Raw genomic sequence first — 18,290 nt, 5'->3', positions numbered from 1 at the left:
GGAGCCTTGGTCTGGTTACACTTCATCCTACACAGGAGCTCCAAATGAGACCAGTGAAACCTTTCTTTTGACTATGGTTTCATCATCACTGCGTTTCAGTCTACTATGCCGTGAGTTTGAAGGCCAAGACCAAATCTTGAAGAATGGGTTCCTATGGTTTTTCACATTTTCCACCAACCTGAAAGTGTATGTCAAGCACACAATCCCCAGTGTCAGTGTACACAAACCCACTGGTGACACACAGCGCAGTGGCCTGGCTAGAAATTCTGGACCTTCTGCTACTTTGATAGTTACAAACTAAATAGATTCCCAGTGCCCTGCGGTGTAAGGATGACTTGAACAGTGTTGAATCTTACGGAAATGAAAGAGGAAGTGGCAGAGGGTTGCTTTCTGAACTCTTAAGTGAATCTATTTTCTTCTATCTTTTTCACTTTGCTTAAGGAGTTCAGAGCTAACTGAATAATCCACTCCCAGCAGCCCTTGACTTTCATTAAATCTAAAGGGTTCATCCTAAGCAGATATTGTATTCGGATGCACTGTGTTTTGCAGCTTCATAGCTTCCCATGCAACCACAACTTTCTGAGGTCACGCGAGGCTGAGTCACCTTGTGTAGTAGGATGAACACGGTGCGTTACTGTTTTCTGCTCCAGAGCTGCTCACACTCTGATAGGGGAGGATGTGTCAGTGCAGTTGAGAGGTCTGGGCGAAGTGACACCAAGCCTGTGGGCTTCCCTGAAATAGACCTTTGTGAGGAAGCAGAAGCTTTCAGGAAGGCAGGCGGGCACGGCTTCCCTCTCCCCTCCTGCAGGGATTCCTTTGGTCTCCGAGTCCTCAGCTTTGCTAGTGCAGAGCGGATAGTGGTCTGCCGCGTCTCACTCTTCACGGGAAAACATTTTGGAGGCAGAATCTCTTGGGGGATTTGAGTGGGCCCAACGTGAAGTTGCTTCAGGTACCCCAGGTGTTGTGAGATAGAGTTCTGAGGGCGAGGCCCCTGTGTGGTTATCTTTATATCCACCGCTCTGAGCTTGGCTCTGTACAGACACATGGAAGGTTCTGGGAAGTGTGATTTAACTTGCCTAGAGAACGGGGACCTGAAGAACAGGATACCAGATACCTTGTCCCTCACTCCTGCTGTCACTGCCTCTCTGCCTCCTCCTTCACACCCTTATCTCAAAGGGATTGTGAGGGCTTTCTTCACCAAGACCCTTAAAGCTCACTCTGGGGGCGGCCCGCGCACAGCCCTAAGAGCTGGACCATCCGTACTCGCTGAGCCCAGGTTTCTCTTTCCCACAAAGGAAATCAGCAAGAATTTGCGATGGAAACAATACTATCCTGTTGCCAGGAACGCTGGCTGTCCTAACGCCAAGCAAATCAACGAAGAGGCCGCTTTTGCTTTTTGAGAAGTTAAGGGCGGTGCTGTAAGCTGCACTTCTTCCTGAAATTAGCACCTCTTCCTTTGTCTACACCTAACCAGAACCTCGCAGCAGCCTTGGGGCAAGCATATCTATGGGCGGCTAATTGATGGGCACACAGGAAGCTTATGTCACCTCCACACTCGTTCCTCCATCCTGTCGCTTCTCAGTCAATCCTGGGAGTCAGATACATGGATGACACATCTTCCAAAAACTCAACCTCAACCCGTCAACTTCCAGCCTCTACGTTCTGTAACTTTGACCTCCGACGCCAGGGACCGCGCTGACCGCTAGATCGCGCTGTCGGACAAGAAATCCTGAAGCTCCGGACCCGCCGGGAACCCAGGAGTCGGAGGGAGAAGAGGTGGGAGCCCTGGACCGGGAGAGGGAGGCGAGGGAGATCCCGGGATGTAGCCTGAGGAGTAAAAGCCACAGAAAAAAAACCCCCAAACTGAATAAATCCAACCAGCTCTGCCTCAGTCGATAAATATCATCAATTTGTTGCAAATACTAACGGGTTCCCAGGGGCATGAAGAGTTGGACGCACTACTGAAGGGCACAGATTGGAAGACGGTTTACACTTTTTTAAAAAATCTTTTTTAATGTATTTTTTATACAGCAGGTTCTTATTAGTTATCTACTTTATACATGTTAGTGCATTTTTACTCGTTTGTCCGCGTACCAAACTGGGAGCCCAGCGGAAGGGCCCCCTGAGGTCAAACAGTGCAGACCGCACGCTGGGAGGAACCCCGCCCACGCCGGCGCACCTTTGGATACGTTTGAGTTGCACTCGTGTCCCCTGGGATGTGGCTGTGCGTGTGTTTGTGGATGTGCGTCCGTGTACTTCCCGACGGCGGTGTCCCCTCCCTTCTCCCCTCGTCATGCTCTGGAAGTTTTCCGTATGATCTTTTTTCCGAGTGAGGGAGTGCTTTGGGGGCCGGTGGTTTAACGTTACCTACACTTCTTCGCAGCAACTATTTTCAAATGCATTAAATCTAAGCATGCGGACGAGAATGCTTTGAGCAAAAGAGGCTGGCCACGTGGGTCCCCGGCCGCCGCGCGGGGTTGGAGAGCGGCGCAGTGCGCGTCCTCTGGGGGCGGACGCCTCTCCCACCCAGTCTGCGGCCTCCAGCCTCGGGAAGGGGAAGCCCGCTTCTGCCCTCTGCTCCCCGGAGGGTGGCCGACTGCTGGACTCCCGCCCGGGCTGACAGATGCATTTGCGGCTCTGAGTCAAATCAGCAGGGGAGAACTCTTTTTTTAAACCAAGAATATCAACACCCAGAGTTAAGTTGCTTCCTAGTCAACACCGCCATCACAATTTTTTTTTTAAAAGTACATAAAGAAAAAGCGCGCGCGCGCGCGCGCGCACACACACACACACACACACACACACACACACGCCCACCTGGGCGAAATGCAAACTTCAGCCAGCTTGGGCTGACGTGCAAGCAGTTTTCCTTCTCTAGACGGGAGTGTGGATTTCCCTGGGGAGTCCGTATTTCCCAGGGGAGTCCGTGGCGGTTCCAGGCCGCGGCGCAGCCCTGCTGGGTGCCCGGACGGCGGCCGCCGGGACTTGTTTGCTCCACGCTCTGTCCCCGAGGCTGCCACCCGCCTACGTGCGTCCGTGAGAGGGGAGTGGAGTGAGAGTGCAGGTGAAGGGCTGCTACCCCGGTGATCACCGCGCGCTGGGGTGTGCCCGTCGTGTTATTCACGCCCGGAGCACCAGGGGGTGAGTTTGAAGGGGAAAAGGCCTATGCATCGTGCGTGTGTGGGCTCTTTGTGTGAGCTCCCAGCTAGACTTCGAGTGGGCCGTGTGTACTCGGGGAATGTGCAGAGGTGGCGATTCCCATTTTCCTCCATTCTCTCCCTGCAGTCTTCTCCCAGGCTTCCGCCGGCTTTCGCTGGAGCAGCCTGTGCGTGGGGCGGAGTGCAGGGGACCATCGGCCCTGCAAGTTCTTGTCATCATTCTAAAGGCAAGTTCGTAGGCTATCGCGCCTGGTGAAGGGAAGGCCAGGTTAGCAGATGTCAGATCAAATAGGGAAAAGAAGTTTACACTGGACACACGACCTCCTCCTCTGTTGCGGGCGGTGAATTCCAGGGACGCCGCTCCTGCGTTCCCCTCCGGCCCCCTCCTCCATCCCCAGTGGCTTAAACTTGTGGGAGTAACCCCTGGGCTCCAAGAGGCCAAAAGGTGCAGAACTTGTGCTGAGCGCACAGACGTGTGCAATCCGAACCTTTCCCAAAGCGCTTTTCTGATGCCACAGTGTAAGATCCCCGCGCTTCCCCCCGTGCGTCGAGTACGATTTGGCAACCCTTAGTGCCAGGCTCCGCTCTGAGGGCCAAGAGGTGGAGCAGAGCGAGGAGGGGAGACAAGACCTCGAGAAGGTGCTGGCAGAACGTCAGCCCCGCGTTTGGCCTCCAGCTCCCAGCAGCGCGGGGCGGGGGGAAACTGACTCCCCTTAGTTGCCTTGACCCCGGGGCGTTTTAAGGGCAGAGCTTTCCTTCCGAAGCCTCGACTCGCGACCAAGTTTTGCTCTGGCCCAAGTGAGACATTTCTACGGTGGATGTAACTCCTGAGCGGCTTCCAATTCTGAGGATCCCTAGGTTTCCTAGCGTTCCTTGCCCTCTCTCTTGGCTCCAGTTAAGCTTCCCAGTTCCGTCCCGAAGCCCCAGGGGAGAAAGACAGGACTGGGAAAGCCATCCCCTCTCTGAGCCCCGCGCAGGCGACCATCCGGGTTTCCAATCGCCGCAGATTGAAAAAGACAGAAGGCGTGCCGCGTGCGCAGACAGTTAGTTAATGGAAACCCTGTAAATCGGTTTTAAGTGCACCCAGGACGGAAGGGGAGGAAGGTGTAGGTGGTGATGATGGGGGATGGGGCTATGATGGGGTGGGGTCAGTCACATCCTTGCAGTTCTGAAAACGAGAGTCGCTGACTTCCCTCCCATCGTTCTTAATTTAGAAAAATAAATTTGTTAAAGAAAATCGCACGGATAGGGAAACCCGAGCTCCCCAGCCCGCCCCAAGCGGAGGAGTGAGCGGATTCCCTTGGCAGTGAACCCGGCTGCGGCTGTCCCCCTCCCCGCTTCCTCCTCCCCCTTCCCTGCCCCCTCCCTCCTCCCCGGCGGGGCACTGCTACTACGGCGATCGCCACCTCACGCAGAAGGAATGCTCGAAGTATGCACACGTTCCCAAAAGTAGACCTCCTTCACCGCCGGAGGAGCATACATCACCCCGTGGCAGCCGTCCACCTTCTCAGGCGTTTCGTAACCGAGTAAACTGAGAGCTGGGAACAGCCCTCTATTAAGTAGCCTGCGGCGCGGAGCCTCTTCCCACTCGACGAGGGCGAGCCGCTCCAGACGCGTCCGCGCGCCGGCAGCTGCGGTCCCGGGCCGTCTCCGCCTGTCCTGCGGCGCCCGCCTCTCCGCCCGGGATCCTCCTTCTCCTCCTCCTCCGCCCCGGTGGCCCTGCCGCTGCCCACCTCCGGGCAGCCGCCAGGTGCGCCCGGAGCGCAGCGCCGATTGCCCGGGCGTGCGCGGGCCACACCGAGGGCCGGCCTCTACGACGCCGGGAAGCCGCTATCGCCGCCGCCACCTCGGTCACCACCGCCTCAGGTCGGTCCGGCCCCGTCACCTCGTCCCTTCCAAAGATAACTAGGGAAACTTGCTTCTAGCCTCTTCCTTGCTCGGTTCTAAGCCACTAAGGAGCCCGAGCGGGGACCGTTTGGACCTGTGCCTGAGATCTGCCGGGTATTCTGAGCTTTTTGTGATTCGTTTGAGTCATTGAGGGGGAGAGAATTGTGGGTTTTCTGAAGAGCTGATGCAGGGAGGCTGTGCGCGCGTAAAGCACCCCGTTCGATGTTCCAGAATGTGGAGGGATTTCGTCTATAGAGGCTTCGTTGAAAATTGATGCAGGGCGCGCCGGCTCCTGGGGTCCCTCAGGGCCTCGCGGCTGCCGCGGGGCCGCACGCGCGCAGGGAAGGTGTTTCAGCGATGCACGGTGCGGAATTCTTTGCAGAGCCGGCGGAGGGCTCTGCCCCTCGTCGAGGCTGCGTCGGTGTGTGTGGCATCCGGAGACAGACTCCCGGGCGAGTGATCTGGCTCCTTCCTCTGCTTTTCAAAGCATCCCACATGGTGGGTCAGTTCAGCTCTCGGGGACTCAGCTTTGGCCGACTTTATCCAGCTTCTGGAGACGGCTCCCTCCCCCGACCTCTCCCCCTCAGTGCATAGGTGGACGCCCTACTCAGGGTCGTGGAACCTCTGGGGGGAGTTTCCTTCCCACATCCAAAGAGGGTAGGGATCAGAGAGTTATTTACGGAGCGGGGGCTGTAGCCAGGGAGCAGAAGAGGTACACCAAATCAGGCACCCGCAGGGACCCGCCGGTGGTCCTTTCGGGGCTTTCCGGGACCCCTTTCCCCCCAACTCACCCCGGATTATGTGGTGGAACGCTGAAGTGTGCTGGAACGCCGGGGAGGGACGGGGCAAGAAAGGAAATGAGCGCTAAACTCGGTCCTTGGGTAACGAATGTCAAGGTCGCTGTGGGTACGCGCAGGGGATCTGGAGGCACCCCGCGGGGTAGGGGTGAGGGTGTAATTTCCTTTTTTAACTTGACAAGGGAGTTAAAGGAATTGGCCTTTTCCAGCGCAGAGGGGGGAGGGGACGAGTTGGCAGGAGGAGATGAATCCCGTAAGTCTCCTACCCCTTTCCCCACCCCCGCAATTGACTCATATTCATTCATGAGGGTGAAGTGAGGGAATCCTCGCTGCCACGTAGGGGCGGCCGCTTTCAGATTTTATGTCTGAGCGTGCTCAATGAAATGCTGCTAAACATTCATATAAATATTTTGGCTAAAAGGAGAGAAAACTTTTTTTTTTTTTTTTAACATATGGGTGGAATGCCTGGCTGGCTGGCTGAACTGATTCTATGTTCAGATAACCCCGAGACATGATTCCTTGTGCCGCTGAGTCAGGTAGCCGATAGGTGGCGCTCTAGACCCAGGCGATAGCCCTTCCACTACTCAGGTTTTTGTAGCTAGTGCAGAGGTTAAAAAAAAAAAAAAGCGGCACACGGTTTTTTGGTGGGTCGACTGTCAGTCTTTAACTTTTCTCGAGCATGACTGCCAACTGAGTTGGAAATTATTATAGCAAAGTTAAGGCCAGATGACGGGACAATGGGCCAGTCTCACCTCGTGCTTTTCACTGATGTAGAAAAGGGTTAGAAATGTCAAACAGTTGTTAATTGGGAAGAAAGAAATCGCTCGAGTTCTTGGATCCCCAGAGCAGCGACAAAAGTTTAATCTTGGCTTCATAAAAAGGTGCTCCGGGCAATTTGGCACGCCTGTTCATCAGACATTTAAAATGCAATTTACACTCAGGCCCAGGAAAGCTGCCCTGATACATTGTGCCAATAATTTGGAAAGACATGGTTGGAGGTTGTCAGTTTCTTTTCTCAAAGAGGGCTCGACCTTTGGCTCATTTTTGGATTCCCAAGCATGACTTCGTTTTTCACGAGGCCTGGTGTGTTGCCTTACAATCATTTATGTACCTCAGAATCAATTCTCTTTTTATGTTTTGCTTCTGGCAGCCTCCCACTTTTAAGTTCATTGCTAGTAGCTTTTGTCTCTGAATTGGACCTTAGAATATTTGGGAAGATTTCCTTCTACTGACATGGGTTAGGCACCTACTGTGTGCTGGGAACCACAAAAGACGAATAAGACTATTTGTCTTTAAAGAATTAATAACCTAGTTACAGAATCAGGAAAAATCAGTGTAGAATGTATTCTCCTCCTGAGCATATAAACCGGTAATCTTCTGGAATAAATGAACAGTTAAATGAGAAGATTAATTATTACTGAGAATTTTATTAAAAAATGTCTTGGGAAAACAGGAAAGCGTGCTTTGCTTTCTTCTATTGCCTTTCCCTTTTTATTATGTATTTTAGAGTTGTTTTTTTTTCCTCATCTTGAGTAAAAGATTTATCAGCTGTGAAGACAACATAGCTAGCAGGGGGGTCAAGTTTCTCTTGGTCCGTACATATTTCTGTATAATCCATGTCAGACCTTCAAGAGCTGCATATTTGTAGGCAGAACAAAATGAAGCAAAAAGAGAGTAAAAGAGGTTTATTATACTTTTCCAAATTACCCTGAGACCACTAAAGTACCGTTACCTAAAGAGTTCAGCAGCTAGGAAACAACGGCTGGCCAAATAAAAACCCCAGCTGGAAGAGGCATTTGGTTGAGTCAGGGAGAAGATGACCTCTGAATTAGCCATGACCCAGGGGGATGGAGTTATGTGGGGCGTGGTAAGGCCTTCACCCCGGATGTTAAGCAGGACCAGCCTCCAGGAAAACAGGACCTTCTTTAAACTTGAACTCCCGCTTAGTGCCGTGATTAAACTGCTGCAGATGAACTTGACTTACACTGCTTCACAATAGGCCATTATAGGCCCCTATGGGCCCTATGGTCATTACGGCAGATCTGGTCGGGTCCTGGCCCGGGTCCAGGCTCCAGTTCTAACCTGGCTCCCGGCCTGCCCGGACCCGGTTCTGATGCCGTCACTGCTTCCTCCCGCAGATCCCTTCATGCGGCTGTGAGCCCCGAGGCCGAGCATGCGGACCAGGCTTCCCCCAGCGCTCGCCGCCCTGGGCGCGGCCCTGCTCCTGTCTTCCATTGAGGCAGAAGGTAAAAGGCTCTTCCCTCCTTCTCCCCCGTGACCATGCAGAACTCTAGAAAGGAAGGAAGCAGATCTTTCTTGTCTCTGTTGCTTGCTCTGTTTCTCCCTGTGCTTCGTGTTTTCTCCCGGGGTTTCTCTCCTTCGGAGAAACGCCCCCTTCTCTGAGGTCTGTCCACCTCCCAGCTCTCAGGTCCCGCTCTTCCGTATTCTGCTTAAGCCGTTCTGTACAGTGCTGTGTGCCCTCCTCGCTCTGGTCTCTGCGGTGTGCTGTCCACACTGCCACCGACACGGCCGCCTTCCGAGAGGACCCGCCGTCCGGGAGGGGGCGACGGCTGCACCCAGCTCTGCGGAACGAACCCCTCCGGGGGGTCCCCAGGAGCCCCGGAGCGCGGGCGCGCTCGCTCGTGCGCGTGGCTGGGTAGCACCTGGCTCGGGACTGCGACCTCGGTGACAGCACGCAATAAAAGACTCCAACAGCGCCGGCTCCGCGCGTCTGTGTGTTCTGTGGGGAGTCCAGTCGGCTAGGCGGGCGGTGCAGGCAAATGAGGTAGCAGCCCAACCGCCCCGGGGCTGGTGGGCCAGCAGGGATCCGGGACGCGGCGTGTGTTCTCGCGGCCCGAGGTCGCCGCTGTCTCTGTTTGGTTCGCTGGGCTACGAGACCCGTGGCCCAAGCCCAGGCCCAGCCCCACGCGAACAGGTTGGGTCCGGGCCAAGGTTCTCAAGCTAGGAAGCTAGCGGGCGCCTGGCAAGCCGGGCACCACCTACCCCTCCCTCCTTCCCTCAGCTCCAGACCTGAGTGCGGAGTCGGTCAGAGGCTCGGAGATGGGTCTCAGGGCCTCAGGGTCTGCAAAACGGCTCAGTACGCTCCAGCCCTTGGAAAACGAAGGACTTCTGCTAGAGTTTTAACCCTGTTTTAGGCTTGCTGCGGTGTGCACTTGATGCCTTCCTTTCTCAGCATTCGCGGAACAAGCCCTTTCTGTATATTGACCCAAGAGGGGCTTCTGTGTCCTCTCAGTTATCGTTGGAGACCTGATAAACTAGATTTATTGTTCTGCAAGGTAAATAGGGTAATACCATAAAAGACATCTTAAAAATGTATACTTTTTTCCAATGCAGAAATGCCCCCGATGAAATTAAGGGAGAAGAGCAATACTTCTGTGTGGGTCAGTGTGGAAGGGGGGTAAGGTGGGGGGGTTTGTGTTTCTTAGAGGCTGTGGGGAAGTAGAGCTGTTTCATGACCACACTGAGATTTTCAAAAACTTTCTATTGTGTTTGATTCTCTAGTTCGAGACTGCAGGTACAAAAAACTAAGACTGGGCAAAGCAGAGAGTCTTCAAAATGTACGGCTTGTTCAGAAAAGTGAGGGAAACTTGCTGGCTCTTCTTATCTGATTAATACTTTATGAATGTAGAGGCTTTCAGAGTGGCCTCTGTGAGGTAATATTCAGATGAGATTGCCTTTAATGTTCCTTTCTGTGTCGTTGTTAGGAAGGAATTTCACTTGAGGAACTTCTGGAAGCCCTACTAAAGATATTTTTAGATAATTCACTAAAGTGGCATATTTATTGCTCATTAAGAAAATAGTTATTTGAAAAGCAGAAAGGGTTGAGAATTCTTAGGACCAGAATTGGGTTGGAAATGATGTAAATGGAAAAAAATCAGTTCTGAATTGGATAATGGCTGGTTAGCAAAGTGCAGTTGAAAAGAACATTTTACTCTCTACATTACTGATTGTTTCCGTATTTCCCATAATTTATCTTTTAGATTTGTATTTATTTCCACATTATACCGCTCTTTCTTTTGCTTTCTTAAGCTGTTTCTCTTCTTGTCTCTCACCCCCTTAGGCCAGCGTTTAATAATGATCTTTTTGTAAGATTTATTATTTGGAGGGGGCCTTATTCTAGTTTGGCCCTGTCAAAAGAAATAGATTGTGAGCCACAAATGCAAGCCACATATGTAACTTAAAATCTTCTGGTTGTGACATTAAAAAAGGAAAAAGAAACAGGAGAAATTAATCTTTATAACATATTTCACTTAACCTAATATATCCATAATACCATTTTAACATGTAATCAATATAAAAATTATTAGTAAGATATTTTGCATTCTTTGTAACTAAGTCTGAAATTGGGTATGTAGGTTATGCTGGCAGCGCATTTCATCTGGACTGGCCACATTTCAAGCACTTGACAGCCACGTGGGGCTCGTGGCTCCAGTACTGGACAGCAAAGCTCGGGTGTTAATTACTAAGTGGCCCCAGGAGCCTGGGAAGGGCTAACAAAGTTTGTGGCCAAGGCCCTTCTGGGGACAATGGGCTGCAAACAGAATTTCTCTGAAGTATTTCTGATGGCACATTTCAAAAATTCAACTCGCAGCCCTGCTTCTTGATATGTTATTTTGATCTTAGTTCAAAAGTAGCCATTGCGGAGGGTGGGAGGGAGACGCAAGAGGGAGGAAATATGGGGATGTATGTATATGTATAGCTGATTCACTTTGTTATAAAGCAGAAACTTACACACCATTGTAAAGCAATTATACTCCAGTAAAGATGTTAAAAAAAAAGAGTACATTAAAAAAAAAAAAAGTGCCATTGCTACTTTTCTTTCCCTTTTGCAACTCATACTTGTACTCTTGTATTCATACTATTTTCCAGTCAATTTCTACTTACTTTTTTTTATATGTTGAAAGCTCAATACCTTTAATTAAAAGGTTTTGGCATTCACTTTTTGCATTGCTCCTTTTTTATAGGGGTACCACCTTTGTCATGTTGTTTTCTTCTACCTACTTATACAAGGAACTTTATTTTTCATAATACAGTATTTGTTCCATAGAAATAAGAGTGAAAATGATTTTTTTTTTGCTTTTAATATTTGTAATTTTTAGCTACAGCATAGACTTTATTAACCTTATAACCTGGCCAGTGCTCTGTAAGATCTAGAATGTGTGACTTATTTTTGGTTCCTGTATCATATAATTTGTAAATTGCCATTTAGAAAATTTAACACTTTGCATTTAAAGATTAATGGCCAGTGTTCCCTGAGAATTAGACACCTTTCTAGTTAATCTAGAATTTGAGATGAACATATGTTTTGTAAAAACCAGAGTTGTAATTTTAGTAAGTCTGATTTGTAGTTCATAATATATAATGAATGACTGGATATTTTTAATTCATCAGTGAGTTGAAGTCATAAGCTTTAATTATCTTACATCTAGGTTAAGAGGCTAATTAATGTATATTTCTATAATCCTGTGTCTAACTTATGTTCTAACAGAAATTTCAAACTCGACGGGAACTTATAGATCATCTATTCTAATTCTCTCATTTTCCAAATGAGAAAATGAGGACCAGAGAAGCTGAATAACTCAGTCAACTAACCTGATTGCCTAGGGACAAGGCATAGACAAGACCCAGGTCTTCTAGTCCTGGTTTCGTGCTAGTTTGCCCACACTGTGCTGCTTTCTTGCTTGAAAACGGGTCAACCCAGTCAGTTTCATGAAAGGATGCATTTTGTAATCTGTACAGAATAATTTATTGCTTGTCTAAAATATTAACTTTTCAACTGCTTATTTTTGGTATCTTATAAACACAGACGAAATGAGTATCTATATCATGGCAGAGATCATTAAATTTATACTAGCTTTGGACGGAAAATATAAATTAATGCATACTGAATATAGTAAAACCACCCTTTGTGCACTTCTCAAGGTTTCTGCCATTAAGGTAGTACCCTTCTCAGTGTTGCTATCACAAAGATTAGACTAAAGGTCTTACTAGTTCATCAAGATGATATTTTAGTAGTATGTTCTCAGTTTTCCTTTACCTTTAATACATTTTATACACTTGCCAAATCTTAACTAGACTTATCTCCTCCCACCTGTCTGTCCATCCATCCATCCATCCATCCATCCATCCATCCATCCATCCATCTCTGGGTAAACTTTTATGTCTTCCTCTTGGGTGCCATAATTAAAAACAATGTTTTGTAAAAAAATTATATATCAAGATAGATACTTTGGTTTCAAAATTGCTTGAACAAGTTGTAAAGTTAATATACCAAATTCTATCTGTATCTGAATTAGAGATGTCTGAATAGCACATATTTATTGTTGACCAGGCATCAAATAAAGGTTTTTTATGGAGTAGAGAAATACTTACGTATATTTTAATAGGCAAATACATATCAATATTGGTTTCTAAAGTTAATCTCTCACTCAAATATTTCTTAGTTTTTACATTTAAGCCAGTATGGTAGGAAACTGTATGCTCTGGAGTCAGACTATGGGATCAAAGTTTTGCTGCTTATTAGCTGTGTTAAACCTTCCGAATTTCACTGACTCATCCGTGAATCAGGGATAATTAGGCCACTCTTCTGGGTGATCATGAGAAAAGAAGGAGACAATATATAAAGTGACTAGCTCTCTGCCTGTCACAGAAGAGACACTCAGCAAATGCTAGCTATAATTATTCCTAAAAAGTCCTAAATCCTGCCAGTTTATGTAAGGAAGATATCAGCAGAATGCAGCTTTCCTAGCATAGCTTTTTGATAACAAAAAGCATTATTCATAAATATGAACTTAAACTGCTAGTGTTATGAATACTTAAAATTTTAGTTGCTTCACTATCAGTATTCAGTTTTGTGAATATATATCTGATTGCTATCTTATTTATTTATAATTTTACTTGTCTTCGTTCAGATTCTTATTCTACGCAACTATGACTCTTTACAATCATAATCCCTATGTAGATTGTTCATTTTAGAAATATTCTGGCATCTGCATAGATGCTGCTTGTAACAATGCAAGGGCAGTTGTGAATTATTTTTATATAAAATAAAAAATTTTCAAAGTTAATGAAAATACATTTCACATTGATTCAAGTTGACAGGGGTCCACACCCACACCTGCTTTATTATCTTTTTTCATGAAACAAACAAGCAAAATATATAAACAGAATGGCAAGCCTAAAAGGTTGTACAAGTGATAAAAGTGGCAAGAAGAAAAGTGGAAAGGGCTCTCTGTTGTACACATTGCTGGTCGACCATTCTTTCCTACTTTTGATCCCCAAGTACCACATCTGAGTTTCTATAAACACCTTAAAATCCTCTGAAATGTTAAAGACTTTTCCCAACAGTCAATTTTTCAGTTTTTCTGGAATCCTGGTCATTTGGAAATCAACAAGGTGGGCTGCTGCTGCCCTTCAGCAGTTTTAACCTAATGTCTGCTGCTTCAGGTCAATTTCCTTGCAAGGTTGGTGGTACTGTTTTTCCATGTACTGATTTTTTTTAAAAGCATGCTCAGGCCAGTTGCCTCTGCCTTTGCATTAAATTTGTCCTGAGCCATTGCTACTGGAACAATATTTTATAATGATATTCTTAATACCTACTGTCCTATTAACATCTGTTGCATGCTTGTTCTACTAAGTGACGACTACCAGTAAACCTCGCAAAACGGTTAACAGACAGCAGAATGTTGAATAACTAAACTATGCATGTAGATTAATAGTCTAATCTCACTGCCTGTGTATGGATAGTAAGAAAATAACATTCATTCCATTACTAGAGTATCCAATAAAAATAAAAAGCCATCTCCTACAGTTGGAAGCAGCAGTTCATTAAAGCAAATGTTTGCTTAATTTGTATAATTTCCATTAAAATGTGCTATTAATATTACATAAATCCCTAACCCCAGTTGAATTCTATGACTCATGTCTCAAAGCTACTGCTATAGTTCAATTGACCTTTAGGAAAACCTAAAAGGAGACTGTAATCTCTCAAAACAGAGACAAAAATTCTGACTCACAAGGAATACTTTCAATCTGAAACACTTTAAGAAGAGTATGGCGGAAAGTCATCTTATTGTGTTGACCTGCTTCAAGAGTAATAATTTTTAATGCATCGACCATGCACTGACAGTGAGTCAGTACAATGCTGCATGATGAGGCATGAACACTGCAGAGAGAATATCATTATAAAATATTTCTGGAATGTCTTTGTGTAATGACTATTGTACATGGAGGCTTTCGTTCATTGTGGGAAACTAAAAACAAGTCAACATTTCATTGACACATGCATGATGCTGTACAGTTTTGTATGTAAACTATTGCTTTCTGTACTTTTCAATTATTCCTGTCATTGACTTCTCCAAGATTTATGCGCAGTCATGTCTTCAGATTGCTGACCCTTCCTCACTATTTTCTTTAAGTTCTGTAAATAAATGTCCATAAATATACATTGATGTTGTCTTTTCATAATTAACCATTGTTTTGTAAAGGACCATACTGGCATTTTAATTTAAAATGCCACTTCTAGTATGGAGTATACCTGCTGCAAAGGAAAATAACAGTGTTGGTTTACACCTTGCAAACGTACAGCAAATTGGTGTAAACAGGCAGAATGTTTGTTAGTTTTATAAACATCTGTATATCACTCTTTATATACTTATAAATGATTGACGTCCCTTATTACTATTTTTGAATATTGGTCTATATGAATACAAATATACATTTAAATGTATATTTCCTTGTGAGACATAACAGTGCTAAATTTCCCATGATTCCTCCTTTTTATTAAAATACATTTTTCATCTCTGCCACAGATTGAGAATTATCAAACAAAAATTAATAACAAGGCAATGACGCAGAGAATGAACCAAAATATCATTGATTCTTTTCCACATTATGGAAAAAATGTATTATGTCAGTGTTCTCACTTAACCTCTGTGGTTGTAAGCAGGTTGTGATTTGGCATGCTTATTCAAAATGCACTCAGCATGTATCGAAAATTCCTTAATTGTTATGTGAATTGTTTGCATATGTGGTTATTATATGTGATTTCATTGTACCTGTATGTACTTGTATCCAAATATGTTTCTATTATGCTTGATTTTGCTGGCCATTCTTGGATGACCTAGCAACTCAAGAATCCAAAGTGTTTTGTGCTGTCTTCTGTAATATGTATACTCTCTGATGTTTTGTCACATCTTGTCAGCTTTTAATTTTATTCTTGTCCAACAAGATATCTTTTATATTTGTTGGAAACAAATTTATGCAAAGACAATTTTAGTAAGCTTTGCTCAACACAATTCTTTATTAATTAAATTGACCGTTTTGTGACATTGGAAAATGTAACTGATATCAACTCTCTCTCTTGCAGTTGACCCACCTTCAGACTTGAATTTTAAAATTATAGATGAAAATACTGTTCATATGTCATGGGCAAGACCACCTGATCCAATTGTGGGTTTCAAAATAACAGTGGACTCCACAACGGGTAAGTTTTGAGATGTTGGGATTTTAGGACAGAGACATCAAAGGTGATATAATCTGATCTTTTGCCCTCCTTCCATTTCATTATGAGGAAGCCAGGATTTAGCAAACCTGAGGGGTTGACCTAACGTCGCAAGATATTTGGTGGACTCAGATCTCCAGATTTCCAGCCCAGTACCCATTATTATATTTTCATAGTGTTAGCTTTATTAACTTGGCTTGCTGTGCCAAGCTGTTGTTACTAAAAATAGACTTCCCCCCCCCGATCAGAATATTGCTGGTAATCTTTGATTTTATAAAATAGAATGATCACTTCTTGACATTCTTCTTGAATCACTTAATCTGTCCAACACTTCAAGTGACAAGTGATGAAGTGAGTTGTTACACCTTGCCCAGTGTCCTGCACACTTCAGTACTCAGGACACAGATTCTGGGATGGTGGTGAGCTGCCATGATGGAAGACAAGGATTTACTAGATAGATTCTGTAGATCCTAAGGCTAAGAGTCTTTGAAAGAAGAAAACTTGTTTGCTTGTTCTCAAAAGTTTTCTTTAGTATTCATGATGTTGCCCAAGTGTGGAGAACCCATTTCTGTTGATTAACTTTTATTTCTAATGTGGAATGGGAAAATAACCATTTTTACTAGCACTGGCCAAGTGGTAGGAAGAGGTCTGTATTGGCTGACAGAAGCGATAGATGATGTCAACATGACTTAGCACCAGAGCTGTGTTTACATACTTATGGCCTTTAAAAAATACCACTGATTTTAAATGCTGATTTATCAGGGGATTGGGAAGCTGTATTTTCCTCCCATATGATCCAAGAACTTAAAAAGTGATCAAGAATTTACTTTTTACTCCTTGAATATTTTCTTCCCAAATATATTTGCCGTTACCTATTTCATTTATTCCAAAGCAGAAAAACAGTTGAAAAAGAGTTCATCTGGTTTCCAGATGTTGGAAATGACTGACTCCTATACCTTAAAAACTGACACTGGGACCATCCAACCTAGCAGAGCCCTGGTGTCTTGTTTTCCCATGGGGGCCCTGGTGGGTTCTGCAATGCTCCACATGTAAACCTGGAGCATTTCTCAGGGTTCTTTTACACTCGTTACCTTTTTTGATTATTTATGTTTTGATGAAAATTTAATATGTTTAAGAATTTTAAAAGTCACTTAGTCCCTAAGAACTACTGTGTTTCCTGATTGAACTGAGCATTCTCATAATCTAGAAGGAAGTACATAATCGTCAATATATAAGGAAACGCTCAGTACACTGTACCTTGAAATGTTTGATACCTAGTTAAGTCAATTCAGAGGACCATGGTTACCCATTAGCGTATGCTCCCATCCCCCGCTGGAGTATGGAGGATGCACTTCTTCTGTAGAAGAGGATGCTGTTTCCCAGTAGATGTTCCTTTTAACCTATGGGGTTTGTTGTCTTTGAGTTGATTTTCAGCCCTTCTATTTCTTTCATTGCTCTCCTCCAATGCATCATTTAAAATTAAATTATTTTCTGCTTTATATCTCATTTATAAAAAAATTTGTTATCTACCATTAATATTCAAAAATAATGAGAGATTTTTGTTTGATATTCTGGTATATCTTTAATCTAGAGGAATACTTGAGTCCTCAAACAAATATGGAATACGATTGTAACAAGTAAAGGCAATGCCAGTTCATTTATTGAATTTCTAGAATTCAAAATGTTTGTCTTGGAAGGCAGTAAAAAGTAACTTTTGGGTATTCTAAAAAAATGTATATTTTGAATTTTCAGATTTTGAGTATATGTTATGTTATATGTGAAAAAAGTTTTGTTGCATTGATGTTTTTCTTTCTATATTTTCAGATGGGCCCACTAAAGAATTTACCCTTGCAGCTAGTACCACTGAAACTTTATTAACAGAGCTTATACCTGAAATAGAGTATGTGGTGACAATCACTTCATATGATGAAGTAGAAGAAAGTGTACCAGTTATAGGCCAATTAACAAGTAAGCACACATATAAAGTACTTTTATACCTTATATTTTGCAGACGATTTCTCCAACTTTCAAATTTAAGTTGTTATTATGCAGAGTTAATTTATATCCCTATTAACTCTTCTTTCAATGATCCTAGATGTTAGTAGCTGTGAGTAATTCATTCCTGATTTATAATCCTGGTCTCTGGAAACAGCAGGAATATTATGAATGAAAACTGTTAAAAACATTAGGCTTTGCCGGACAACAATGTTAATATCCATTTTGAAATATATCTAAAATCTCACTAAAAATAACTTATTTGCAAGGGAATGCTTATTTGGCTGTATTCTCTGACCAGCTGGGAATGGACCATACATTTGAAAGACAACGTACTTATTTTCTTCTTAGGAAGTATTTGTATGGGTCCATTTCTTTTTGTAATAATCAAGTTTTGATTCAGTTCAAACAGGTGGCCCGATAAAGCCAGGGGAGAAGAAACCTGGAAAAACAGAGATACAAAGTAAGCATTTCCCTTAATATTTGCGCTTGGCTTTGCAGAAGTTATAAATGTAATATAAAGGAGATGTTCCAACTAGGTGCATAGTTTGATCTCACTCCTATATTAATTTCTGTAAGCTTTATCTACAAGAAGTACAGGCAATGTAATAGTAATGTATGACTAAGTGGTTATAACACCTACGTTCTGACTTTCTAACCATTCATTCTATGTACTAAATATTCTTTTTACTGGGAGTGTTTTAAATTTGTGTGTGTCCAAGTTCCCCTGCAGGATTTTGGCAGTAGGTGAAAAACAAAGCTCATCACTGGACTTAACTCCTTTCTCAAAGACAAGCTATAGAAATAGGTGGTAGCTCAGGGATACATGGGAACTATAAGGCTGGACCACAAGGGAGATGCCCTCACAGTGTTTTCAGCAATTCCATTGCCATGAAAATGTATTTCTAGGTCTCTGTATATGTTATGCTT

At 44.7% G+C, this 18,290-nt stretch overlaps 1 protein-coding gene across 5 annotated transcripts in view; it reads left to right on the top strand.

Moving 5' to 3' along the window:
* Positions 1-4,609: 4,609 nt before the first annotated feature.
* The window catches only part of COL12A1 (collagen type XII alpha 1 chain), a 117,063-nt gene continuing 103,382 nt past the window's right edge, over positions 4,610-18,290 (top strand). For 3 of the 5 annotated variants that reach the window (XM_061207422.1, XM_061207420.1, XM_061207423.1), the window contains exons 1-5: positions 4,610-5,024; positions 7,981-8,088; positions 15,231-15,347; positions 17,190-17,333; positions 17,764-17,823. In XM_061207422.1, coding sequence (XP_061063405.1) covers positions 8,016-8,088; positions 15,231-15,347; positions 17,190-17,333; positions 17,764-17,823 — 394 coding nt within the window. In that variant the 5' untranslated portion in view covers positions 4,610-5,024; positions 7,981-8,015. Of the gene's footprint in view, positions 5,025-7,826; positions 8,089-15,230; positions 15,348-17,189; positions 17,334-17,763; positions 17,824-18,290 lie in introns of those variants that run through there. The other 2 variants (XM_061207421.1, XM_061207424.1) reach the window with 2 other exon arrangements.

This window comes from Eubalaena glacialis, chromosome 12 (assembly GCF_028564815.1).
Source record: "Eubalaena glacialis isolate mEubGla1 chromosome 12, mEubGla1.1.hap2.+ XY, whole genome shotgun sequence".
In the NCBI taxonomy this organism is placed as follows: domain Eukaryota; kingdom Metazoa; phylum Chordata; class Mammalia; order Artiodactyla; family Balaenidae; genus Eubalaena; species Eubalaena glacialis.
This window is presented reverse-complemented; position numbering and strand designations above follow the sequence as displayed.